Raw genomic sequence first — 17,168 nt, 5'->3', positions numbered from 1 at the left:
TTCGATGCAGAGCTTTTACCTGTACTTCCTCCACCTCTGAATAAATGGGCTCTCTTGTCTCTTTGCCCACACAGCTACACCCAAGTGTCCAGAAAACAGCCACTATGAGTTCTGTGGGAGCGGTTGTCCTGCTACATGTGCAAACACTCCCACAAAATGCAACGCCACCTGTGTGGAGACGTGTGCCTGTAACGACGGCTTTGTGCTCAGTGGTACGCAGTGTGTCCCCAAGGCTCAGTGTGGCTGCATGTACCAGGGTCACTATGTGGAGGCCGGAGCCTCCTTCTGGGTTGGACAGGGCTGCAACAATCGCTTCTCCTGCTCCGCCGGTGGAAGTTTGTCTTCCAAGCTGACGAGCTGTCAGGCTGGGCAGTTGTGCCAGGTTCTGGAGGGGATCAGAGGGTGCTATCCTGTCGACTACGCCACGTGTACAGTGTCTGGTGATCCACATTTTGTGACCTTCGATGGGGATCGCTACAACTTCCAGGGCACTTGTGCATATGAGATGGCTGGTGTCTCCAATCAAACCAGCCTGGAGCATTTTAGTGTTGTGTTGCAGAACAACGGTCAAGATAAGAAGATCGGGTCTGTTGTGAAGATGGTAGAAGTCAGTGTGTACGGGTACACCATCGTCATCAGCAAAGACAACCCTGGCGCTGTTGTGGTAATTTTACACAGGAACATCATTCATGTAGGGCTGCAAATAATTATTGTTGCTGTTTTCATAATCGATCACAGGGCAGAATATTTTTCTCGATTAACTGACTGATTGTTTGGTCCAGAAAACAATGAAACAGGTCCATGAAAATGCCCTGAAGCCCAATATGATGTCATTGAAAGCTGTGTTTTGTCCAAGCCAATCCTGGACATCTTGCTTCCAGCCGTTAAACTTGTGAAATGAAAAATATTGACTAATCAGTGCAGCTCTACATGTCTCTAGTTATGTATCCATCTATGAATTTATAACTAAATGTATAAATAACGTATTTTTCATTATTATCTTTTAAAGATCAATGGTGAGCTCTCCAACCTCCCTATGATGCTCAAAAACAACACACTCCATCTTTACACAAGCGGCTGGTTCGCTGTAATCGAGACTGACTTTGGAGTGAAGTTGTACTACGACTGGAACAGCGTAGCGTTTCTCATCGTTCCCAATACGTACATGGGTGCTATGCAGGGTCTCTGTGGCAATTACAACCTCAACCCCAAAGACGACATGCAGATGAGAGACGGGAAACAAGCCGTCACTCCTCAGGAGCTCGGTCAAAGCTGGAAAGTCGCCACGATCCCCGGCTGCCTAGACGGCTGCAGCGGCCCCTGCCCCGGCTGTAACGCCACTCAGAGAGCCACGTACAACAGCAGCAGCTACTGTGGGCTCATCAGCGACCCTGCGGGCCCTTTCCGTGACTGCCACGCCAAGGTCGACCCCGCAGGTTACCTCAACGACTGCCTGTATGACGTCTGTCTTTACCAGGGCAGCGCAAACATGAAGTGCAAGACTTTGACTGCCTACACAGCCGCCTGCCAGCTGAAAGGTGCCACAGTTTACCCCTGGAGGTCAGCTCAGTTCTGCGGTAAGGACGTCTGCTATTATCAAGTAAGCGATACAAACTCTTGTGAATTAATTTAACCATAATCCTGTCTTGTTTCTAGATGCCCAGTGTCCATCAAACAGCCAGTATGAGCTCTGTACCAGCGGCTGTGTCAGATCATGTGCCACAGACTCTTCACTGTCAAACTGTGCAGCTCAGTGCATGGAAGGATGTGTCTGTGGTGAGGGATACCTTATGAGTGGAGATGAGTGTGTGCCTGCCAACCAGTGTGGCTGCATTTATGAGGGCAAATACTACCAGCATGGACAGGTCTTCTACCCTGATACCCTCTGCCAGCAGGAATGCACCTGTAACGGGACGGTAAGGACGAGTGAGGGCCTGTATCTGTTGATTTTTCCAAGATATGTTTGAAGCAATGGGAGTGCATTTCCTCACAATTTACTCGTTTACCTTGGCCTTTCATATCAGGTGCAGTGTAAGCGGTCCTCTTGTGGTCCGTATGAGACGTGTGAGATGAAGAACTACGTGCGATCATGTCAGCCGTTGGGAAGAGGCATCTGCTCCATCTCTGGAGATCCACATTACAACACCTTTGACAACGCCACCTTTGACTTCCAAGGCACCTGCACCTACACCGTAGCCGAAGGCTGCCACCTGAGCGGCACACGGCTCACCCCCTTCTCTGTGGTGGTGGAGAACGAGCCGTGGTATCGGATGTCTGCCAATCCACAGGTCTCAGTGGCCAAACTCGTAGCGGTAGAAGTTTACGGAAACATTTTGATTCTTCGCAGGAATGAAGTTCACATGGTTTGGGTATGTCACTGATATCATCGTTATTAAGCTGATATTTTACCAATATTTTGTCATTCAATTTAACCTAATGACAGCAAATACATATCAAATAAGAATAAATGATGGACAATACTTTTTTTTACTATTCTCTGCAGATAAACGGCGTCCTACATCACCTTCCACTAAACCTCAACAACGGTGCAGTGCAGGTTTATCAGGAAGGGACAAATGACGTCATTATGACCGACTTTGGCCTGAGGGTCACATACGATCTGGTCTACCACATCACCGTCACGGTCCCCGGAAACTACAGGGGCAAAACCTGCGGCCTGTGTGGAAATTTCAACAATGACGCAGCAGATGAGTACCAGCTGCCAGATGGAAACGTAACGAAGAACTTCCAGACATTTGGAGCGGCGTGGAAAGTGCCCGTGCCCGGAGTGGTCTGTGAGGACGGATGCAGCGGTGACCTTTGCCCCAAATGTGACACTTCTGAAAAAGCTGCGTTAGAGGCAAAATGTGCAGTTATCACCAATCCCAACGGGCCGTTTGCTGCTTGCCACGCTGTCATCGATCCCAGCTCCTACTTCAGAGATTGTGTGTACGATATTTGCATGGCTGAAGGTGATCAAGACATGCTGTGTCACAGTATTGCTGCATATATGTTAGACTGCCAAGACTTTGGTGCAAAGGTCCAAACCTGGAGAAGTCCTTCTTTCTGCCGTGAGTCTTCACATTTCTATAATTTATTGTACACTGTAATACCCACATTTACCTCTAAAAAAAACCTTCACATGTCCTGTTATTTGTGTACAGCTTTTACATGCAGTGCTGGCAGCCATTATGAGACCTGTATGCTGCCTTGTACCTCTTCATGTCCTGGTCTGCCTAACACCGTCACGTGCACCACGACTTGTGTCGAGGGCTGTGCCTGTGATAACAGCTACTACTACAATGGAACTGGCTGTGTGCCCTTTGACCAGTGCAGCTGTTATTACAATGGCAAAACTTACAAGGTGAGAAAATAAGATCTGATAAGTATAGCTGTGGTTTTGAGACTCCTTTAAAAATAAACTTAGACTTTATTCAGCCTGTTGATATAGCATATTAGTTACCATCAGAGTTTGTCAAACCCGTGACCCTAGTCAAAGAGTGCATTTCAACATTTGTAAGGGGACATGACTGGATATTTTTGAGGAAACCTTGTGACAATGTTTGGGCGTGTTTGTGGCAACAAAACATGTATTTTAAGCTGAAACAAGTCATTTTCCTAACCATAACCAAGTGTTTTTGAACCTAAACCTAAGCCTAAATAATAAGCACAGCATTGTCACAAGATACATTTGAAAACTGAACCTAAAGAAATGTAAAGATCCAACATAACGAGGATTAGTCTTGAAAAGTCTTATTGGGGTATTTTTTCAGCTCAAGTTCATCTCAGGATTTGAAATTTGAATGAAACATCCAGAAACACACTCTATAAACCAGTAAAAATAACATGAAGGATTTTTGGTATGAACCCAACTATGTATTTTGTGTCATCTGCAGGTTGGAGAGTCCATTATAACCGATGACTGTCACAGGATTTCCACCTGTCAGGCCTCTGGAGTCGTTCTGTCGCAGAACATGACATGTGACCCCAACGAGAGCTGCCTGGTGAAGAACGGCGTGATGGGCTGCTACATCCAGCAGTGCTTTTTGGACTCCAATGGGACTCTCACTGAATTTAACGGTGAAGATGGCACCATAACAACGCCAGGAGTCTTTGAGATTATTCAGAACTGTAACCAGTCTCAGACAACAGACTGGTTCAGGCTGGTGGTGAAGTTGGAGATGTGCACTCCTGGTGTCAACTCAATTTTGGGTTTGTTTGTGTTCTTCAACGACTTGATGATCACAGTCACCGACAAACATGACGTCTGGGTAAGTGTCTGGATAAAGGTATCACGTTAATCTTATTCAACCTTAAAAATAAATGTATTGATATAAAGTGTTCACTTCTGTGTTCACAGATAAATGGAAAGGCGATGACTCAAACCACTTTCTCCCAAAATAATGTCAAAGTGCTTGTTTCAGACAACACAGTGAGCATTAACAGCCCCTCCACCCTTCAGTTGTCCTTTAGTTCAACTAATGAACTTGTCATGAGTGTCAGTGACAGTGTAGCTGACATGGTATGTGGAGCTTGCGGGAAGCTCAGGCCTATTGACACAACACTTCGAGATCTGAGAGAGAGACTGCTGGTCTCTCTTCATGGGCCGAGTACTACCCTTGCATCACTGAACATTGGGAAATGGAGGGCTCCTGATTTCCCCCAATGGTAAGTCACATAAATTGCTTCCAAGTAATGAATGTTAGTACAAAAAGAGCAGAAATGGGCTCATATTTGCACCAAAGCTCTTAAATCTGAGCACAGAATACGTCCAGACTGGATGCCTTCATTAAAGCAACAGGTGAAGGATTTACAAATTTCATATTTTCTCCTGGTTTCAGAAAAGATCTGACTTGACAGAGACTGCACCAATTTTCACAGTGATTGTCTAGATTTTCTTTAAACAAATTATTAGGCTATCAGGGTAATTTGAAGATATTATCACAAATTAAAAAATTAAAAAATAAATAGAAAACTTATATATGGAAAAAATTATATATGGTATCTAATTTATCAGCTATAATCAACATTTACATTGTACAGGCCAATTTAAACAAACCTTTAGGTTATTAGATTACACACATACTATATATTGTATATATACTATTATATGCTTATATTTCACTAATTATTTTTCTGTTTTTTTCTTTCAGTGGTGTGTGAATTTCTGTCGCGCCAGCTTTTTATCAGCGACATTGATCAACATCCTTCTGCACTAACAAAACTGACGGCATTATTGATTAATGAAAGTATTCTTGTGTAGAAAGAGAATCATATATCTATGTAAATCTCATTCCTTACTATGTTCAATTAGAAATCTAATGTAAATGTTTGAATGTTTGTCTTGTCAAACATCCGTAATAAAGCCAGTATAATATATTTTGTATAATGTGAAAGACAAAGCGTTCAACTGTATTGATGTTATACTAACACTAAATAAATATCAACATATAAACCACTGAAAAATATAAATGATGTGTACTTCATTGTGTGCTAATTGAACTTTTTTTGTGTTTGTATGTTATGTATAACTGTGTGATAATCAGATACCAATCAAGTCTTCCCATCATCCAACCAGTGCATGAAGCTACTGTAGCACTCCCATTTATACCACAATAAAACAAAAACATTTTATAGGGCAAAGAAAAGTATTTTGTGAGACATCCAAAAATACTACTTTACTTACATCCTGCCAGTGTCTTGATTGACATATTTTTGGTTAACCTGAGTTTGACTCGATGTAGGAACATGATATGTTTTGCCAAAAGACAAAGGAGACATAGTCATTCATGGAAAGAATTTGATTTGAAGTTGAAAATAACTTTTTCTTTCAACCCCAGTGATAGTGTCCCAATTTGATATGATCGTCCCAATACTTTGTCAGATTGACCAGTACTACATGGAATCTGGCAGAACATAATAGAGTAGTTGATTAAAAATAATGAAAACTGATATCCCAGTTGATTTAGAGTATTTTTTTCTTGAGGGAAATATTTAAAGATTTAAATGACAAAGAGCAAAGATATGTCTTCTTCATACATTTAATGGTTGCTGGGAAAATGATAACAAAACCTAACCTCGACTTGAAAGCTAGAATAAGTCTACAAAATGGAGTATACTATATGACAGCAACAGCAAATGAAGACAGGATTGAGGATCATTACAATCTGTGCAAAATACAACAGTATTATTAGAGCTTCATTTCATGTAGATTGTAAAACATAACAACTGTTGACTGCAGTTCAAAGAATCTGTTTATAGTTCAGTTTATTAAATGCATTTACATAGAAACTGCAATTGTTTTCCATACAGTCTGAACCTTAATCAAGAATTGAATTAATGAATTAATCAAGAAGCTAAATTTATTCACTGTTGAAATTTAATTTGCAATTCTGTTTACAATAATACCATGTTTCAAATCAAGCTTTCATTGCTGATTGTTGACTTGTCTGCAGACGATGGTACTGTTGCGTTGATCTCTGGGAGTTGAGAAGTTGATCTTTCATTCACAGCCCACTGCAGAAAGAGAACAAATTAATTAAATTGTCGTAAATTGGTTGCAGTTTTTTTCCACACGTGTTATTTAAAGTGTAGATCCACCCTCATATTTTAACACATCAGAAATTATTTCATATCGTGTCTTCCTTACATGGATTGCGAAGTGTTTACTGCATCATTAAAACCCCAATATGGTGATAATCTCAGAGAAACATCTTATTTCAAAGATAAAATTGTAACAGTAAAAAGTGAGCAAGGTAACTAAATCACAGGGAGATAATGCTGGAAACAGTTAGCATCCTATACTCACCAGGAAGGAAAGTCATCTGCAGGATATAAGCCCATGTACTCCTGCATCGCTGCTTGTTCGACACTTAAGATGTGTCTTGAGGGGAGGAGAGGGCCACATGCTCCACACAACTTGTTTACCATGCTGTCACTCACGGTCACAGTGACCTCCTGGGTGTTGCTGTATGACAGCTGGAAGTGTGACGTCAGCTCAATAACTGTGGTTGCGTCGTTGCGTCTCACAGAGATAGTGTTTCCGTGCAGGCTGGGGAGAGTCACCTTTTTACCGTTGACCTTTGAACAACAATCACAATCATTGTCAGATTTTAGAGCTACCACCCCTCTAATTTGTATCAATCTTCTCATCTAACTCACAACAAGAAAGCATAAAAGTGTTTTTCCCATAATGTTCAATTAAAAATACCCACCCAGGTGTCCTGTTTGTCAGTAACGGTGATGAACAGGTCATTAAAGAAGACATAAACAGCAACAACCGTCTTCACACCGGTTGAAGAGCATTGTTGGAGCTTGGCCACAACTCTGAACCAGTCAGGAGCTGAGTCGTCACAATGTGAGATGATTTCATAAGCGCCCATGACGGCGACATCGCCGGTTGTGCCGCTGAAAAGAGTGAAGGAGCCTCCGGTCTCCAGCTGACACTGTTTGGGATGGCAGCTGGGTACACCATTCTTGAGCACACAGTTATCTGCAGCGCCGCATGAGAAGGCCTCACACTGGACTTGACCAGATGTTGTACACTTGCAGCGCTCCCGGCAGGAGTCAGTTTCCACATACTCGCCAATCTAAAACAGGGAGTACAGCAATAAAGTTTATTAGTGGGAGAAAAGTATAAGAAATTGTCTTTGTTTTATTTTTTATTCTGATAGACTGAAGACCTATGATACCATTCATATTTAATGTGTATATTAACTGTACAAATATTGAAGGTATGGGTGAGTTAAGTCCATTAGCTTCAGTCGTAACATTAAATACTGTACATTTCATTACATTACAGGTTCAAGGGAGATCATTTGGTGGTGGTTTGATCCACTCACCTTATAGGTTTGTCCATTGTAGAAACAACTGCAATCCTCCAGGATAACACAGCCAGTCCCGTTGTAGTAGTAGCCGTCATCACAGGCGCAGCCCTCAGCACAAGTAGCAGGGCAGTTAATGATGTCAGTGAGACCAGGACACGGAGAGTTACAGGTTTCAGTGCAGATCTGGTAGTGACTGTTTTCTGAACAGTGAACAGCTACAAAGGAAAACATATTCAGGTAAACTGATGCAACACCAGCATTAACATTAAATTCCTAGACTATGAAGATCCACCTAATTAATCTGTATCTGTTTTAAAAGATGGCATAGTTATAGACAAATATATGAGTTGTTGTGCCTTGTGGGTTTTTTTTTATAATAAACTAAAGTTATTTAACATTTAGCATTTGAGCTAAGTTCAAAGACTGCGAAGCAAGCACTTACGGCAGAACTCAGCCGTCCTCCACTTGTCAATAGTGACTCCAATGACCTGACAGTCGGTCACGTACGCTGTAATGCTTTGGCAGAGAACTTTGCGGTCTCCCTTGGACATGCACATGTCATAGACACAATCTCTGTAGTAAGACTCAGGACTTAGTCGCTTCTGGCAGGCAGCAAAGGCACCAGTAGTATTTTTGAGGTATCCACAATCTTTCTCAAAGATTTCCTTCAGCGTGCTGTCACATTTGGGGCAGAGGTCTCCGCTGCAGCCGTCTTCACAGACCACCCCCGGCACCGGCTCTTTCCAGGCTGCTCCGAAGGTCTTGATGTCCTTGGTCAATTTTCCATCAGGTAGCTCGAACTCGTCTGACTTGTTTTCATTAAAATTGCCACACAGTCCACAGGTTTTGCCTTTGTAGTTTCCAGGAACAGTGACTGTGACTCTGTAGACCAAATCATAAGTCACATTCAGGCCAAAGTCAGTTGTGATAGCGTAGTGGAAGCCGTCTAGGAAGACTTCCACTTTCCCATCATCGAGGTTGAGTGGAATTTTTTTCAATTTGCCATTAACCTGTAGAGCACAAAGTAAAATATAAGCAGTGTTAGTCTCCAAGATCACTTCTTTGGTTTGAATTAACTGTTCTTTTAGTAGTAATAATACCCATTTTCTGTTATCAATATTACCAATATTAATTACCATGATTGTTCCACGTTGGTTCCTTCTGAGGATCAGGGTGTAGCCATACACCTCCACAGCAACAAGCTTGGCTACAGACAAATTTGGTTCCTCGGTATACGACCACTGCTCGTTCTCTACTACCACAGTGAAGTTTTTGAGCTGTGAGCCTTCAGGATGGCACAATTTAGCTGCGGTGTAGGTGCAGGTGCCTTGGAAGTCATAGGTGGTGCCATCAAAGGTTTTGTAATGTGGATCACCCGCGATTGTGCAGGTTGCATTTCCCAGTGGTTGACATGCTTGAACGCCCTTGACCAGCGCACACTTCTCAAACGGCCCACATGAGTGTGCCTCACAAGTCACCTAAAGAAACAGTGACATTTTTAGAGCAAAGAAGAAGGTAAAGTAAAATGTGTTAAGTACGTGAAATGTTGCTTACATTGCCATTGCCATAGCAGGTGCATTTCTGAAGGCAGTCTGATAACAGAAAACTCTCTCCCTTATCATAATTTCTGTTTTGGTACTTGCAGCCACACTGGTCATCAGGCACACACTCGTCGTTACTGAGTACGTAGCCGTGGTCGCAAATCCACGCTTCCTGGCAGGGCCTCTTGCAGTCATTGGGAGGAAACTCTGGGTCACATGTTGCATGGCATACATTGCCACAGTGTTCATAGTGAGTGTCGTTACGATGCGTCATATCAGATATGGGACAGAATTTGTCTGACCTCCACTGGGACACATTGACTCCCAACTCTTGGCATTCTAGGGTGTAACGGCGGAGATGGGTGCACCAGGACCCTTCCTTGGCGTTGTAGAGGCACATTTCATACACGCAATTCTTAAAAATGGCATCAGGACTTATTTTGGCATGGCATTCACGGAAGGGGCCTGTAGACTTCAGTAATAAACCACAGTACCTATCGGTTTCATACTTGTCTTTCTCGGTGATGTCACAGTTGGGACAGACACTCTCATTCTTGCAACCATCGACACAACCTGGGATCTCCGCAACCCTCCAACTTTTCCCTAGTTCCTCAGCAGACGACGCCTCCGTGCCATTCTTCAATGTCAGGTCATCTTTGGGGTTGTGATTGTAATTGCCACATAGGCCACACATAGCATCAGCATACGTATCAGGGACTCTGACACGTACCGTAGAACCCCAGTCATAGGAGACTTGCAGCCCGAATTCAGTATTGATTTCAGCAAAGTCATTCACCTTGTAGATTGTGATGTTGCTTTTAAGTGTGACAGGTAAGTGGGTAAGTTCTCCATTTATCTGCAAAACAAGATTGTTTAATTCCAGACTGGATATATACAGTCACCAAAAAAAGATGATAAAATCAATAATGCTGTGATAAATTGAGAGGGGAAGTCACATCCCTTCTGATGGACCACCAACAGACCTGATTTAAAATAAAAATATATTTAAATTAAAAATATGGAGCTAAAGAGACGATGTAGTTCACTTTGCGTTCTCTCGTCTTTGACTTCTACATTTTTTTTTCCAAAATAAGGTCCTATGGGGCACCAGAAGGGGTGTGACTTTGGCTCTCTGTTTGGTACATGTGTCTCACCAGGACTGAGCCTTTGTGCCGTCTTGTGACAACAATGGACTCTCCATAGACATTGACCTCCACCAGCTTTGGACCAGAACCGACTCTTTTGCCATGAGCATCATTTTGCACAAGAACTTTAAAGTTTTGCAGGGAAGAATCTTTTGAGCTGACCCCAGCCAGCTGATACACACAGGTGCCCTGGAAGTTGTAATCATGCCTATCAAAGGTCACCATGTGAGGGCCACCATTCATGCTGCACTCGGCGTAGATGATCCGGTGACATCCCGTTAGGCCGTCAACCACCTTGCACTCATACCCCTGCTGACAACCTGGTTTCTCACAATCAACTTTCTTGGTAGTTTGGTTGCATGTGCACTTCTCACTACAGTGGTCATCAGTTAAGAAAGAGGCCCCGGACTCTATGTAGTGGCCTTTGTAGAAGCAGCCGCACTGGTCCTTAGGGACACACTTGGTGCCACTAAGCAGGAAGCCCTTGTTGCAGACGCAGGTCTCCACGCAGCTTTTGTTGCACTTTGTTGCAGCATCTGGGTTTTCACAGGTAGCGGGGCAGGCATTCCCACAGAACTCATAGTGGCTGTTCTGTGGGCACTTGGGTGGAGCTGCAGTATTTCAGACAAAATCACAACATGTTACCAACACAGAATGAGGGTGAACCTTGAAAAGTAACAGCTGATTTCTCTTTTTTATGAAGTTACTCACAACAATGAGCTAATTTCCTCCAGTTGTGTATTTTGACGCCAGCCCTCTGACAGGCGTCGGCATACACCTGCAAGGTGTCACACAGGAAGTTCATCATCCCCTCCCCCATGCACACATCATACAAACACATGTCATGAAAGGCCTTGGGGTCGATGACAGCATTGCAGTCATGGAGCGGTCCATCCATGATGTAGGTGAGCCCACCACAGAATAGCTTGTCAGCCATACCGCCAAAAAAGCCGTCCTTATGACAGGTCTCACATTCTCCGGGGCAATCGTCTCGACACTGAGCATCATCTGGCTCATCGGGAACCCTCCAGCTCTTTCCCAGGGTTTCTACATTGCTGGTCAGTGTGCCATTTGAAGTCACCATGTCATCCTCCTTTTTGCTGTTGAAGTTGCCACACAGGCCACAAACCTTGCCAGAAAAACTGCCCGGTACTGTGATTAGAAGGTACTCCTTCCAGTCATACTGCACGGTCAGACCAAAATCAGTCTCAACAATGACGGACAGGCCGCTCTGGGATAGCTTCACCTTGCCATTGCCCAGGTTGATGGGGAGATTCCACAATGTGTAGTTCATCTAAAACATATTCACAGATATTTTTGAATTAATGAATAAATAACACTTCACAGATTCAATGAATAATCCAGTTTGCTAAAAGACCTCACTTACCCTGACAAGTCCAAACTCTGATCGTACAATGGTCACAGTGTACCCATACACCTTAATGATCACTTTGCCGACATATGTGACCTTTGAACCGGTGAGGATTTGATTCTTAGCATCGATCTCAAAAGCTGGGTGGTCTTCATCAACATGGCAGTTCTTGACCATCGTGTAGGTGCAGCTCCCCATGAAGTTGTAGTAGTGGCCATCAAACGTGCGGTAGTGAGGATCGCCCATTGCCCAGCAGGTACCATCTTTGATTTCTGGCGGTTTCTTAACACATGTTGGGGAGTTGTCTTTCATCTGGCACACTTCATCTTCAGAACATTTCATGGTGGTGCAGTCAAGTTTCTCTGGTACGTTGTAAGAAAAAGAGAGGACAAATCAACCATTTACATGTAAACATTACTATAGCTGCTATTAAGCTATACTATTCTGTACTGTACTGTGCTGAAGTGTGGTATGCTATGTTATGCCATTATATGATATGCTATTGTGCTACACCGTGCTATACTGTGCTATACTACACTAGACTCTATTATAATATGTTATACTATGTTGTTTTATAATATACTTAACTATGTTATGTTATGTTATCCCATGCCAGACTATACTATGCTACTATATTACAATATACTGTATTATGAAATGTATTCTGCAATATGTCATGCTATGCTACGCTCTGTTTTCCTATAGTCTGTTGTGCTCTGCTCTGTGCTGTACGTTCATGTAGAGCACTGTAGCCTACTATACTGTGCAGTGCTATGTTATGCTTACCTGTACACCATATTATGCTACATTTGTTCTGCTATATTATTTGGCATACTGTATTATGCTATGATAGCACAATCTGATATTGCCTTTTTGGCGTTCTTTCTAGTCTATCATAATAAATGTTGCTCCAGAGCTATCACTGAAACAGACCAATCACAGTTTTGTGATGTCATAGTTTAGCAACCAGCTGAAAAACACAGGGAAAAATACACACAAGGGAGAATTTATCCTATCAAATTTTTTAACATTGCGACAGGGTGTATTTTTACCATGTTTTTCTAAATAAAGTATATTTAGTGTCTAAATCTAATCAAACAGCGACAGAAAAACTGTACAGACATGGACGATAAGTGTAAAATAAAAAGTGAGTCTTAGATGTAGCCCACTCAGTTACAATGCTTGTCCTGGAACGACATTAACTATAGTAGTCCAGGGACAACACCAACACAGAGATATCAGATAGACCTACTATGAGATGTTATGCAGCATTATGCTATGCTATATTGTACCATGTTATATTATGCCGAATGATAAGTTATGCTGTCCTTAATGTTGTGTACTATGCTCGGTGTGCACTACTCTGCGCTACACTTTATCACATTATATTATGACTTATTATGACCTACCTGCTATGTCAGCAGCTGCAGGGGATCCATATCCGTTAGCATTAGCAACACCAAAACTGTAGACTCCAAATGGAGAACTGGGATGAGAGATCTGATAGCTGTTCGCACCAGTGCTATATTCGATATCAGTCCAGGAGAACTCAGTCCCATCGACTTTCTGCCATTTAAAGTTGGTCGACTGGGGCTTGGGGTCAAATTTAATGGCATCCAGGTCTTTGTTCTGAGCCACAACTATGACATGGTTGTAGAAATCACCCTGTCCCTCTAACGAGTAGGAAGTGCTGAAACTACTTGTGGGAAGTATAGTCATCAAGAAGGGATCATAATACTTTAGTGAATACTTGGGACCGCCATTGAATTCAAATAGGACCTGGATACCCTTGTCAGATTTCAAATACATGGCATGTGGCCACTCAGAGTAGAGCTCAAGAGTTTGTCCTGCAAATATAGGGTAACTCTGGACCTTTCCATTGACAGTGACGGTAAGTTTGCTGGTTTGGGATGCTTGGACGTAAACGCTGTCATGTAAATAGGAAAATAATTTATGATAAGGCAGTGGTGCGATGATGAATTCTTTCCCCCAGCTGCTTACAGGAAGGAGTTGTTCGTAGACGTGGTTGCAGGTGGTGTACTTCTGGACACAGCTATGTCCCGAGGAAACAGCGACAGGGAGGCGTGAGTTCACTTTAGTACCCCTCAGGTTATCATGACTCTGTATTTGAACGGTCTCAAACGGCTCTAGCTTTATGGTCATCTTGCTTCCTCTCCTGTAATACTTCCCTTGGAATTGGACGGAGCCCGGCAGGAAAAACTCAACAGAGTTTGGCTCTTTGTGGTTGGTGATAGAAAATTCTTTATATGTGTCTCTCTGAGAGCTGGTAGGAGTGAATACGATGTACTCAGTCCCCCAGTCCCTCACCGGGTAAACTACAGAGGTATCTGCCGTGTATTTCTTAAAATTTAGGGACATCACAGTGACATCTTGGCTAGCCTCGATCAGCACAGACTGACTGGACTTCATGCTGCCTTTCATCTCTACGGTGTCGGGGAGCTTGAAGGATGCACTGTTACCAGGAGCAATGTCCTTCTCATAGACCTGACCCATAGCAGTCACCTTGACCTTGGTGCTGCCTTTTGAAGAGGGCAGAGCTGCAACCTCAACCAAGAAACTAGTTTCCGCGCCATCACTCCCAAGGTTTTGCATGAAAGATGTGACAAACTCTCGCCCTGCTGGTAGAGCAGAGCCGAGCCCTGGAAAAAAATCAAAAGGGTGAAGAGTAAGATGTGAAAAATCTGAAAGTATAACACCATCTGTTGGCTATTAAAATCTCAGATCTTTTATGATTGACACACATTATTACAAGTAAAAAAAACATTCAAAATTTTACTTAAAATGGCAACAGACAACTTTCTCCCTAGTGTTTCCAAGTTGTGTTTTTGAGGTTTGCAGGGGAGCCAATGTGAACACAAATGGTTTCATTATGTTTCCATTACGGTGTGCAATCAACATTTACTTCATAATGATACACTGAAACAGAAAACTCGTCCATTGACAGTTTAAGTAATGCAATAAGTGCAACTGTAGTAAAACTGTATTGTGAAGCTGCAGCTGTTATTAAATACTGCCTAGTATAAACATCATTTGAATGGCCACTAAAAAGTTGCAACTGATGTTTATAAACCTTTACAGTTACTAAATAATTTTTTAGAAAGCATTTCATTGTTTGTTAAGCTAAGAAATATACTTAGAATAAAAGTAAAAGTACTCATTATGTAGAATGGCCGAATAAAGTTTTCAATAAATTCTTATCTTAACCTTATCTTATCAGATTGGAAGGTATTTTGTATTTGTAATCTAGTAATTTATCACATAAATGTAGTAATGTAGTATGAGTAAGAAGCTCAATATTTTCCTCTGAAGAGTGGTGAAGTAGAAGTTTAAAGTAACAGAAAATGGGAATACTAAAGCTAAGTACCTCATTATGCAATAAAATTTCACACAGTTTCTAAAGTTTAAGGTGATTGTTGAAATATAGGAAAAAGGCATATTTAGTGACTGCTGTGAGCTGTTTTGAAGGAGAGAGGATAGAAGTAATAAGTTGACATCTTTGACTTACCACCCAGCAGTAAGCCCACAAAACAGCAAACCAGCCCTTTCATTGTTAAACCTAAAATAATGCAAACACAAAATTAGGCATACAGACACAGGCACACACACAGACACACAAGACAAGTGTACAGTTTTTATGTCTTATCTCAATTTTTAAAGTCTAAACATGAAATATCTGTATGTGGAAAAATGAATAAAATGATGTCTCCCTGTATCAACTGACACGCTTGCAAGCTTGTTTCAGAGAAATCACAATGACAATTGGAATACTCTGTTTCAAGTCATGTATTAAAAAAAATAAAGAGAAATGTGCAGAATGGCATGAAGGCAGTGAAGGTTCATTAACCCCTTTATAGACATGTAGTTGCTCTGCTTGGTAGCATGTGAATCTCCTCATGGGATCATTAAAGTTGTATATTAATCTGTAATATCACATCATAATTTATTTGTGGATTACATTCTGATTTATTAAACTAAAGTTGAAAAGTTAGCAAATAAATGTAGTAAAAAGTACAACATCTGCCTCTGGATTATATCTGAGTGAAAGTACAAGGTAGCAGAAAATGTACAAGTACCTCAAAATTGTACTCAAGCACAGTACTTGAGTAAAAGTACTTTGTTTCACTTCTGGCCCTTTCTCATGTCTGAAATTATTTTGGTAAATCAGGTAGAAGGGAGGAGACAAAGGAGCAAACTTCCACTTCCAAGGTGCATGGAGAAGGTAACAAGTCTGAAGAGGTCAAAACTCCAGCAACACTTTCAGTAAAACCAGTTTTCTTGACACAACAAGTGTTGCTGGATGTTTGACCTCTCCAGACTTTCATCTACAACTAATAGACTAACAAATCTGACATATTTTTCATCAGAGCATCACCAACATTTAGAAATATTGTGATAAACAAACAAACAAACAAATGCCTTTAAGCTGCTAAAACTCACTGTAAGCTGCTGAGACAGATTCACCATTCAAAGATTTTTTAGAGGTTTGACTGGCATCAGAACAATTCTCATTATAGTTAGGATATAATATGTGCAAATGAACCTTACCTGAACCAGAAAACCGTGGATCTGGATAAATGGCATCTGGATTGGTGCCCTTTTATTTGTCTTGGTAACGTAGAGGAAGCCAATCAGGGCGAAGGCGTCACGCTGCTTGTACGGATGCCAAGTCACCAACTGACTCATCACATGGCAAATTCAACGTGTCAACCTGTCAAAATCTTGTTTAAAGGTTATTTAAAGAGTTTTTATGCTCAAGAGGTGGTTCTCATGTGGAGGCCAATGTAATTCTTATCTGAGAATGGATGGGAAGTATATAATAGCATTAGCATTACCTGATGATATCGCTAAACTAAATGTGTGAGAATGTGTAAAGCCAATGCAGAGCCTCCTACTCAGACCATTCAAATGTTTGATTTAACTGAAACTAATAGACTTACATCATAGATGTTAATCTTAGGGCTGATAAATGCAAACACCAGGTGATTTTACACTATTGTGCAATGCGTAGGTGTCAGATATTTTGATCTGAATATTAAACATTTAAAGGTGAAGGTAAAATTTCAATCTAGTCTCAGACTCAGACTTTTTGTTTTACTGTCAACCCATCAATATAAAGGTGTACGTTTGGGATGAAATGCAGTTTTCCAGGAGTCTATGGTGCAAACAGATTCTGGTGTGCAATTCTAACAAAAACTTACCTTATGGAGTGTTACTAAGGATATCAAACATATTAAGATCAGTGCGTCTTACTTGCTGGATTTCA

General features: G+C 41.8%; 2 protein-coding genes across 2 annotated transcripts; one reads left to right on the top strand and one right to left on the bottom strand.

The window, feature by feature from the left end:
* Positions 1-1,746: 1,746 nt before the first annotated feature.
* Positions 1,747-5,437, top strand: LOC311273234 (IgGFc-binding protein-like). Its single transcript, XM_084380187.1, has 7 exons — positions 1,747-1,916; positions 2,025-2,369; positions 2,504-3,071; positions 3,165-3,364; positions 3,897-4,271; positions 4,361-4,668; positions 5,154-5,437. Exons 1-7 carry the CDS (start codon positions 1,758-1,760, stop codon positions 5,161-5,163), a joined length of 1,965 nt encoding a protein of 654 aa, XP_084236313.1. The 5' UTR covers positions 1,747-1,757; the 3' UTR covers positions 5,164-5,437.
* Positions 5,438-6,119: 682 nt separating this feature from the next.
* LOC311272249 (IgGFc-binding protein-like) lies at positions 6,120-16,456 on the bottom strand. The gene is made up of 13 exons (XM_084378544.1): positions 16,451-16,456; positions 15,411-15,461; positions 13,294-14,544; positions 11,900-12,246; positions 11,224-11,806; positions 10,522-11,123; positions 9,381-10,223; positions 8,963-9,304; positions 8,269-8,836; positions 7,842-8,041; positions 7,215-7,589; positions 6,809-7,080; positions 6,120-6,516 (listed from the first exon to the last, which is right to left on the bottom strand). The coding sequence occupies exons 2-13, from the start codon at positions 15,451-15,453 to the stop codon at positions 6,507-6,509; spliced, it is 5,436 nt and encodes a 1,811-aa protein (XP_084234670.1). The 5' UTR covers positions 15,454-15,461; positions 16,451-16,456; the 3' UTR covers positions 6,120-6,506.
* Between the last annotated feature and the right edge of the window lie 712 nt (positions 16,457-17,168).

Source organism: Pagrus pagrus, assembly GCF_965226575.1.
Source record: "Pagrus pagrus genome assembly, chromosome: 17".
NCBI lineage: Eukaryota > Metazoa > Chordata > Actinopteri > Spariformes > Sparidae > Pagrus > Pagrus pagrus.
This window is presented reverse-complemented; position numbering and strand designations above follow the sequence as displayed.

Coding starts and splice junctions, on each gene's coding strand:
- LOC311272249 (XM_084378544.1), bottom strand. CDS start 15,453: ATGAAAGGGCTGGTTTGCTGTTTTGTGGGCTTACTGCTGGGTG. Junction 12,247..13,293: donor TGCAGCTGCTGACATAGCAG/GTAGGTCATAAT, acceptor ACAACGTACCAG/AGAAACTTGACTGCACCACC. Junction 7,590..7,841: donor ACAATGGACAAACCTATAAG/GTGAGTGGATCA, acceptor TCCCTGTTTTAG/ATTGGCGAGTATGTGGAAAC.
- LOC311273234 (XM_084380187.1), top strand. CDS start 1,758: ATGGAAGGATGTGTCTGTGGTGAGGGATACCTTATGAGTGGAGATGAG. Junction 2,370..2,503: donor ATGAAGTTCACATGGTTTGG/GTATGTCACTGA, acceptor TATTCTCTGCAG/ATAAACGGCGTCCTACATCA. Junction 3,365..3,896: donor ACAATGGCAAAACTTACAAG/GTGAGAAAATAA, acceptor TGTCATCTGCAG/GTTGGAGAGTCCATTATAAC.